At 44.6% G+C, this 9559-nt stretch overlaps 2 protein-coding genes across 2 annotated transcripts; both read left to right on the top strand.

The window, feature by feature from the left end:
* The first annotated feature begins 448 nt into the window (after nt 1-448).
* On the top strand, nt 449-7030 carry LOC114801608 (transmembrane protein 25-like). Its single transcript, XM_028999684.1, has 9 exons — nt 449-752; nt 924-1578; nt 1677-2025; nt 4336-4626; nt 4704-4835; nt 4949-4982; nt 6147-6250; nt 6370-6453; nt 6534-7030. The coding sequence occupies exons 2-9, from the start codon at nt 1378-1380 to the stop codon at nt 6605-6607; spliced, it is 1269 nt and encodes a 422-aa protein (XP_028855517.1). The 5' UTR covers nt 449-752; nt 924-1377; the 3' UTR covers nt 6608-7030.
* A 316-nt stretch (nt 7031-7346) lies between these two features.
* Nucleotides 7347-9016, top strand: LOC114801606 (T-cell surface glycoprotein CD3 gamma chain-like). Its single transcript, XM_028999680.1, has 6 exons — nt 7347-7477; nt 7610-7849; nt 7944-8138; nt 8238-8378; nt 8535-8587; nt 8747-9016. Exons 2-6 carry the CDS (start codon nt 7795-7797, stop codon nt 8801-8803), a joined length of 501 nt encoding a protein of 166 aa, XP_028855513.1. The 5' UTR covers nt 7347-7477; nt 7610-7794; the 3' UTR covers nt 8804-9016.
* Nucleotides 9017-9559: the final 543 nt, after the last annotated feature.

Genomic DNA, 9559 nt, shown 5'->3' with positions numbered 1-9559 from the left:
GTCCATGGGATAATTGAGTAATTGGTTCAAGATGTACGCGTTTTGTTGTATGGAATAATATTCTTCTGGGTTTTGTTCTGACATTTATTTGTTAAAATTCTTTTTTTTTTGTTAACTGAACTTTTTTCGAGGAACCTGGTATTTTTCGACCGTTTCATAGAAGCTTCGTAGCCCTCTTCCATGATTAAATCTCGACGGGCGTGTCTTGCCCCGATGGGGGCGTGTCTTGCCTCGATGGGGGCGTGTCTCGTCGTGGGCGCGATCACTCGTCGCAGCCTCTGCCCTCGACTGCTTTCGCCTGACTCGATCCTGCACTGCAGAGCCGCACGGCCGACGAAGCAAAACAGAGTTTAAGGTTTGAGCGAAACGCGAAAATTGAAAGTCCCACCCCTCTCTCCTGGTGACACCATCCCTCTCCCTCCGCCACGCCTCTTTCCTCGCCCCGCCCCTTCTGAGTGGCGACGGCATGACTGCCCGCTGTCGCCGGTAAGCGCGACAAGCTGCAGAGTGTGTGTGCGTGTGCGTGTGTGTGTGTGCGTGCGTGTTCCACAAAGCCAAGGAGGGGACTGTCCCGAGCATCCCAGAATGCACCGAGCGACAGCGGCTCGAGTTTCACCTCCAGCTGCCGCCGGTGCCGAGGTAACACTTCCTGGGACGTGATGCGCGCCGCTCCGGGGGACCGAAATTACCGCACCGCGCGTGTGTGTGAGAGAAAGACCGCGAGAGGGATCGTCGTGTGACCCCCACCTGCTGTAGGTATCTTTCACACGAGGCCTCTCCCCTTGGACGCGCCGGGGATGGAGGGGTGTTTTGCGCATGCTCATTGTTACAGTCAAGTACAGGATGCTGGCGGGCTTTTAAAAAAGACATTTGAATGCATCGTTTTCCTTTTTTTTTTTTTTATTTGTTGCCTGTGATGGAAGTGCCGTGTCTGTGTCCCCGTGACGGAAGTCCCCGACGGGACCGCGCCGCACGTATGCGCCTCCTGTCCGCGATGCCGGGACGTGACGCGCATGATCCCTGGGTCTTCGGGGACCGGCCGCCAGCCTCCGAATCTCCGTCGATAAAACCTCCGCGGCAGCCGGGACTGACTGCGGCTGAGCTGAAGCGCTGATGCCCCCACGATTGATTGACCGATTGACAGCCAGCGCGCCAGTCCTGGTTTGATGGGGAAACCCACGCGTGTTTTTTGTTTGTGTGCATGCATCTGCATCATGCATCTGGCCGCAGAATTGGACCGGAGCCTGGTGGCCCATTACAGGGATGCTGCATTTTGAACGAGCCCCGGCCATTGGTCCGCTGCTCGGCGCAGGCATCTCGCCAAATCCGACGGGAAAGTTCTGCGTCCAGAAGGCCGTGCTGTTGTGACGCTTCCGCATGCTGCTCGTGTCCAAAAAAAAAAAAAGAAAAATGCGTTCGTGTTTCTGCACATCGTCCCCGCACGTTTGGTTCTGCCGTCTGAGTGTTTTTGCTCGTTTCTCTGCAGGCTGGTGCACAATGAGACGTGTGCGTCTGAAGCAGGGCCCTGGTTTCAGCCTCCTGCTCCTGCACACGCTCACCTGGGCATGGACAGGTGAGGTCCCATGCTCTGTTTGGTCCCATGCTGTGTTTAATAAAATGCCATGCGTTTGTGGGGGAAATAGCAGACGCCGTGTGCATTTGTCCAAAAACCCCAGGCGCGATCGAGCGGCCCCCCCAAAATCGATGGGCAGCATCGCTCGGTGGTGACGCTGCAGGAGAACAAAACCCGGCAGTTCAGGTGCCAGGTGGACAGCTGGAGCCCCGACGCCCCGACGCTTCTGACCTGGTACCTCAACGGAGAGAAGCAGAGCCAGCCGCGGGACGAGGGCAGCGTTCGCCCGGCGGCCAAGTCCAGGAAGCAGTCGCGGGTGCTGAAGCAGGACCCACAGCGCAACAGCACGCTCTCCCTGCGTGCCCGCAAGTGGGACCGGGAACTGGTGTGTGTGGCCTCCAATCCCCAGAGTGGCGAGAGCTATAACGCCACCGTCACCCTCAACGTGCAGTGTGAGTCGACTTCCATGCCATACCGGGACCTCTTTACATTCATCTGGTTAAAATGCAGTACAGGCCAAAATTTTGGACACCTTCTCATTCAATGTGATTTCTTTATTTTCATGACCATTTACGTTGGTAGATTCTCACTGAAGGCATCAAAACTATGAATGAACACGTGGAGTTATGTACTTAACAAAAAGTGGAGACCTGGCCTCCACAGTCACCGGACCTGAACCCAGTCCAGATGGTTTGAGGTGACCTGGACCTCAGAGTGAAGGTAAAGGGGCCAACAAGTACTTAAGACCTCTGGGAACTCCTTCAAGACTGTTGGAAAAGCATTTCAGGTGACGACCTCTTGAAGATCATTGAGAGAAAGCCAAGAGTGTGCAAAGCAGTAATCAGAGCAAAGAAACTAGAATATAAAACATGTTTTTAGTTATTTTTTTGTTAAGTACATAACATGTGTTATGTGTTCATTCATAGTTTTGATGCCTTCAGTGAGAATCTACCAACGTAAATGGTCATGAAAATAAAGAAAACACATTGAATGAGAAGGTGTGTCCAAACTTTTGGCCTGTACTGTATATACTACAAAATGATGTCATGATGAAATATCATAATAAATAACCAGAGGGCTCAATTTTAATTATGTGGCCCTTATCAGGCTGCTGAATTTTTACCTTGAAATGCTGTTAATTCTAAGGTTTTCTTTGTTAAGATGTAATTAAGACCTCATATCACTTTGTATTTAGTGCTTTGACCATGCTGGTAGATTTTCAGTATTCGTCATTTCAATGAGAAAGAATAAAAACTACAAATTTAGAAGGATCTTCATTCAAATTTAAGTAGCTGTAAAGTGTGTGTTTATTAAGATTTCTAGAGGATAAATCAGTTTTTGCCTCAAAGCGGGTCCAAGCGCAGCTGTCAGAGACTCAGTATCAGTATTGTTCTCTTCTTCTCCTCCAGACCTACACAACTACATCCCGGTGTAAAGTTTCTCCCCTTGCAGGCGCTGCATTAAATCCCCATAACACACACATCCTGAACCCCAACAGAACACATTCACCTGTAACATGGTTAACCAATTGCAGTCCCCGGGCGCGCCCGTCCCGTCGGCAAGGCATGCTGGTCCCAACTCATTGGCCGGGCTCCGCCGCCACACAATATATTGTATGTGAAAAATACTGGGGACCGATACCACGGCCTGAGAAATGTCTGTGTTTGAGCGGCATGTAAGGGGTTAATCACAGGCGCTGAGTGGCCGCAGCAGCAAACTCTTGCAAGACGAGAGAATTATCGCATACATTGCACGGAGTGACCAGCCACCCTCGGTAGAAAATGTGGGATTCCTGCGTCTCCTCCACGTAGTATGCGATTTCGGACGCAGCATTAATTTATGTGCCAAGCATTTGTGTGTCCAAATTTGACCAATCAGATCTTTATACCCGCCTCCCAAGTAGGTGATATAATGTAATTGGCTAGACTGGGCCATGTTATGTTAATATACATTTTTATTTATGTGGATTTTGGCAATATGTTTCCACTACATACCAATTTATTTAAGGCCTGTACACTTTGCTTAATAGTATTTTCTTATTTCATTTTTTAATAATATTTTTATATATATATATAAAAAAAACAGGGAAGGCCAGGAAATTTTGTTTAAAAGATGCTCTTGTTTTAAGACACTCTTGATGAGTGTATGGTTACATGTAAATATAAAATAATATTTGAAAGCAATTCATATTGTGTTGGCAGGTCTATGGTAACAGCAAACAAAAAATCAGAATATCTGCTGAGGGTTTTAAGTCATTCATAATGTTTTGAAGTCTAAATATTTGCAACTTCCTTGACATATTGTTTCTTTTTAGCCTGAATTAGATTTAATTAGATCAGATGAATATATATTACCTGTTTATTTCACTATGATCATTACATATATAAAAAAAATGTTAATAGCTAATAATAATAATAATGATAATAATTTTAAAAGCATTTCTCTAGGGAAATGTTATATCACAAGAAATATCGTTATTGCAATATTCAACAACAATATTCCATATCGCATATTTTCCCAATATCGTGCAGCCCTACGCAGTATCGTTCCTTACCTCGCAAATTTTAATAACGCCCAGAGGGCGTTATGGAAGGGTGGTTGACCACTCCTTCCAATACAAACCCAATGTTCCACTTCTAAATCAGCAGTGATTCTTGTCAGACACTGGCCTTCAACTGTAGATTGGTGTTTACTGCACTTACTCAGACGCCCTATCCAGAGCGACCTCTTATTAATAAATACCGTCTTTCCTTCCCCTGTAGTCCAGCCTGAGATTCTGCGAGTGGACGCTCACTACAGTGAAACATCTGACCCTGGCCTCTCCTTGGTGCTCTTTGCGTTGGTTCGCTCCAATCCCCCTGCCACTATCACCTGGATCGACCAATCCGGTCACCCGGTGGCCAACGCCTCCGATTTCCTCATCCTGGACTCGCAGAACTACCCGTGGCTGTCCAATCACACGCTGCGGGTCACACCCAACAGCCTGGCCGGGAATGTGTCTGTAAATGCCAGCAACAGCATCGGTGCTGCACAGACCAACCTGACCCTCTCAGGTAACCTTCAGTCAATCGGGTGCGGACAGGATTTTGTTTCGTGACCCTCCACATTGAACCGTCTTTTATTTCCCCAGAATTCCTTCAGTCCCGAGTGGAGGTCCCAGTACTGGGAATCGTGACGGGGGGTGTGTTGGGCTTCGTCACGCTGCTCATACTCACTCTCATTGTGCTTTGCTTGCTACATAAGGGCAAGGGGAAAGATTTTGGTGAGACTGATTGGCGATCCATTCATGATCAGCTGACCACTGTATACTAATTGCAGACAATAATCCACAAACCATGTCTGTGTGTAATGCCATTTTTGTTTTTTTTCTTGTAGAGGAGCCAGTGGAGATTGCACTAGAAGCAAAATGGTAAATTGGGACTCTGCTAAAATATGCATGTTTTATGTGTGCTTTAGGTACAGATGAATGATTTCTATGTTGTTGTTTTTTTACCAGTGTACACCAGGGGGCGCCAGTTACCGTTTCAAAAATGCTGATTTGCTGTAAAATATGTCTAGTGTTCTTTTTGTTGACAGTTTTATGTATATTATTTTTGAGGGGTGAGTGGAACTTTTAAAGGGCAAGTGTAAGATGAGAGAAACTGTTTTTGGATGAAAAACCTAAATGCACTGCATGCTGGTGTTCAAACGGGTTTAGATGAAGGTAATAACAGTGAGAAAAATCTGACCATTTCCACTCTTTTAGACCTACATTCACACACATATATACACATACATACAGATACTACACTACACTAAAAAACAGCCTACAATTGCCCCCACAATCAACCTATACAAAAAAAATAATAAAAATGACAACCACCCCTGCAGAGCTCCACCGAGACATTAACTGTTTCACCCAGGAACAGAAGGGATATTCTTACTCTTAACCAGATCGAGAAAAAAACCCTTTAAGTGAGAATCACATCCTTTCCAGTTTAACAAAATAAAGAATATCTCGTATCCAATGAATTTGGCTGTGAGGTTTAGAGCATTTCCTGTTTGTTGTAATTAATCTTCTCGCCAGTAATGTAGTTAAAGGCCAGCACGTCCCTTTGAAGGAGGTGAGGAGAAAACCCTGAACAATGTCCCAAGCGGGTATGCTCTACTCTTTTCCCCACATATTCTGTCAACATGTCAAATATCTCAGTCCAGTACTGGTGTGAAGAAGGGCAAAGCCAGAACATATGAATAATATTGGCAGAGGACTGCTGACATCGGCCACACAGACAACCGCACCTTAGTGTAAATGAATGGTGTAAGATCTTAAACTCTATGAGGCCAAGTCCAGCGTAATTAGATGATCCGTGAACTCGCAGCAGAACCTCCTTCCAAATCTCACGGTTTCCATTCTTTACGGAAAACTAAGATGCTTGTCTCACACTTTTACAATTAGTCAGACACATTTGACTCTTCTTCAATGATAGTCTGAAATAAGTTTAGTCTCATTTCAGTTTCATTGCTGTTTAGTAATATAGTTTAGTAATTATATATTATATATGATAATCTTTTTGTGCTTTTGTGTGTCTTTCAGCAACGAATCACCCAAGGTGCAGATCGACAGTGTGTATCTTCCCCGGGAAAACATGTCCTTACCCTCCAACATGCAGCTGAACGATGTGAGCACCCTGTGTAAGGGTGTGTATCCCCGGTGGCAATATTGGTGGTGTATCTTAATACCATGATTTTTCAAATGCACGAATACCATGATTTTTCTACAACGTTGTTTCTGAATGTTCACTAATCTTTGTCTTCAGGACGTCAGGAAGCCAAACAGAATCCAGGGGAGAAGAAGGCTGATGAAGAGGAGGAGGATCTTTCGCTGGTGTACGCCGCCAGAGGTCAGGGTGGAACTGGCAAATAAAAATGTCTCCTGGTGTAATTTGAAGCATGGTTTTACAATGTGCACGCGTCTTCCCAGGTTTTGCCCGGTACCCCATGGTCGGCTACATCTACAAGGTGAACAGCGTGAGCAGCGACGAGATCTGGCTTTGACTCACTGTACCCCGCGGAGTCAGCTCCAGACGTCCGAGTTGGCGGGGAAAGCCCACGTGATCATGTGATCATCCAGAAACAGCCACCCGCGATATTCATTTTCACCCCCCAGCTTGTGTGTCAGTCCATATGTAAGCAGCTCCGTGCTTGTGCCCTCAGACGCCGCCGTGTCTTTTCTGTACCAGTGTTTGGCGAAACCTCAGAGCTTGGGCCGCTTTGAATAATGCAGTGATATTAGTATAACCTAAGAGAATGTCCATTATGAGCAAAAAAATAATACATATATTTATATTAAATACACAAATCTATCATGAATACCCCCGTAAAAAGTCTTTGTATATCTGTGTGTGTGTGTGAGAGATGAACTATGCATATGATATTGTGTATGTACATGTAAGAGATGAAATAAAGCGCACTACGAGACCCTCGTGCCTTTCCTCGGCTCTTTTTGCAGCGGAAAGAAGTGCGGAGCAGCCCGTTGTCGGTGGTGATGAGTGAGATGGGCGCCTCGGCGTTCGGCGTGTGGCTGAAATGAAGGGGTGATGAAATGTCTACTCTGTTGACTGGGAACACTGAAAAGTAACTTTTGGTGATGAATATTTCCCGCTGCAACGCGGCGTTGGCGGTTTACTTGTCATTGTTCTGGGTTGGCGCAGGGGTGCGAGTGCAGGTGTGTGTGTTGGTGGACAGGAACAGGTGCAGGCAGGGTGCTGTGGTCTGGCCTGCTGCCGTCGCACCGGAAGCCGCTGCTCCACTCTGTCACTTCGCCTCTTTCAGCAGCCAGGATTCGTCCCCCGGCACCTTGCATTCAGGATTCTCCAGGACCACGGCCAGCCCGGCACCAAACTTCCAAAAATTAAACTAAAAAAGGTTCCCCAAATAAAACTTCTAAAGATCATCTAGATTCCACCGTTTTTGGAGTAAAATTAAAGATTCATAGCCACACACCCAGGTAGAGGGCTTTATTATCACATTCGGTGATATCCTGTTATTCTACCGTAGGTAGGCCTTCACCCTCCTGATGAAAGTCTGAGAAAGGCCAGCCAGTCACGTACACTTCCTCTTCAGCTGAGAAGTGAGGAGCTGCTGAGTGGCAGGGCCACCAGCACACGGTGACGGCGTGACATCGGCAGGCATCACGCATCACGCATCTCTCTTTCTTTGGAGGGAGAAAAAGAAAACGAACAATGAAGTGGACGATTCTCTTCGGTCTTGTTTGCATGCATGCCTGGATAACAGCCGGTAAGAATGAATTTTTGTGTGGGACTTTAAAAAACAACACACACACACACACACACAGAATCTTATGAACTGCTGTTTGTACTTCTGTTCCAAGGGAACGATGATAAGTTGGACATAGAGGTGAAAGAACATGGTGATGTGCTAATGCTGAAGTGTGACGGGGGAAGTTGGACGGGGCAACAGATTGAGAATCCCATGAAACTGGAATACAAGGATGAAAATTCTGGAAAATATGAATGCCGTCACAGCACGACTGAGCTAAGCAAAATCATTCATGTGAAATTCCGTAGTAAGCACCATGTTATCATGTTATGAATATTTATCGTAATATTGCTGTGTTAAACAGTTCTAGATGCGTTTTTTTAATTGTATGTTTCATTTGACTCAGCGGGTGAGAACATGATTGAGTTGGACACTCCAGCCGTGGTGGGCATCTGCGTGGGCAACATCATCGCCACCATCCTAATCGGAGTGTCTGTGTACTGCATCGCAGCCCAGCCCAGCCAGCGAACCTTTTCCGGAAGCAAAGGTCGGAGCCTTCCGAATAATAAAACACAATTCACACAATCCATATTCATTATGTGTCTATTCAGGCGGTTGGGAAATTAATTAATGATGAATTTATTATATTAACATTTATATTATAGTTTATTTCATTATTTTAAAATTTCTCTCCCTCTCACAGTGTCTCAAGCATCTGACAGGCAAAACCTAATTCCCAATGATTCCATGTATCAGGTAAAGGTTTACACTTAATATTCACTCCTTAAAACGATAAATATTCAAAACACAGCACATAATGTATCAAATGTGATATTATTTAACATTGTGATATATAACATTATACGTGCGGCAATGTGCAATATTAAAATCTAATGCTGACTTCTGTTCATTCAGCCACTGAGAAAGGGCCAGTCTTCTGACTATGACCAGCTGCACATCAGGAAAAAATAACCATCGCCTAACCTGACAATTTTCCCCAAATATCTGCAGCAAATGACATTGCATGTGATTTTTTAAACTTAATTTTAAATAAAAATGAATAAGTATAAAATCCATTAAACTGTGGTAGTGTAACACAATCAGTAACAACTGACTGTAAGTCGCTCTGGATAAGGGCGTCTGATAAATGCTGTAAATGTAAATATTAAATGTTAATGCCTGGTATATACAAATTTCAGTTGTTTCTTTCCCCACATTTATGATTTTCTTCAACCTACGAGGGTAAAAATCTACTGGACAGTAGGAATGTTAATCAATCTTCCTGCAAGTTTCATTCCAATAATAATATAATAATAAGATGTGCAGCAGAAGATCAATCACCAGTGATTTTCAGTAACTGGTGTCCATGATGTTAAATGTTATTATACAAAATTTGGGGGGAAACACGTTTTTGGTGCATTTAAAGGACATCAAGTGGGTCATTGTTTGTGTTGTAAATGGTAGCTACTCTGGTAGCTGGAAATTTCTGTTAAAGATGGAATGATGGAACTAGAACAACAATTAGTCTTGCATCTTGGGTTCTGGTGGAATGCTGTGTTTGTTAACCCAGGTCGGTCATTTAAAAAGTTTCATTCATTGTTATAGACAACCTCTTTTCATCTTAAAATAGCTATGATGATTTAACTAGATCATATTAATGATTTTTTATTATACTATTTTGATTATTTTTTATTCAAACCCATTTCATGTTTTTTTTAATGGATAAAA

The sequence above is a fragment of the Denticeps clupeoides genome, chromosome 13, assembly GCF_900700375.1.
Source record: "Denticeps clupeoides chromosome 13, fDenClu1.1, whole genome shotgun sequence".
Classification (NCBI taxonomy): Eukaryota; Metazoa; Chordata; class Actinopteri; order Clupeiformes; family Denticipitidae; genus Denticeps; species Denticeps clupeoides.
Note: the sequence above shows the minus strand (reverse complement) of the source record. Positions and strands in the feature narration are given on the sequence as shown.

What these genes read in the sequence shown, in the direction of transcription:
- LOC114801608 (XM_028999684.1), top strand. Translation starts at nt 1,378, where the DNA reads ATGCTGCTCGTGTCCAAAAAAAAAAAAAGAAAAATGCGTTCGTGTTTC. An exon ending in CCTGGGCATGGACAGGTGAG is followed by an intron (nt 1,579 to 1,676) that starts GTCCCATGCTCT and finishes CAAAAACCCCAG; the next exon opens with GCGCGATCGAGCGGCCCCCC. An exon ending in GCTGGTGTACGCCGCCAGAG is followed by an intron (nt 6,454 to 6,533) that starts GTCAGGGTGGAA and finishes GCGTCTTCCCAG; the next exon opens with GTTTTGCCCGGTACCCCATG.
- LOC114801606 (XM_028999680.1), top strand. Translation starts at nt 7,795, where the DNA reads ATGAAGTGGACGATTCTCTTCGGTCTTGTTTGCATGCATGCCTGGATA. An exon ending in CATTCATGTGAAATTCCGTA is followed by an intron (nt 8,139 to 8,237) that starts GTAAGCACCATG and finishes CATTTGACTCAG; the next exon opens with CGGGTGAGAACATGATTGAG. An exon ending in AACCTTTTCCGGAAGCAAAG is followed by an intron (nt 8,379 to 8,534) that starts GTCGGAGCCTTC and finishes TCCCTCTCACAG; the next exon opens with TGTCTCAAGCATCTGACAGG.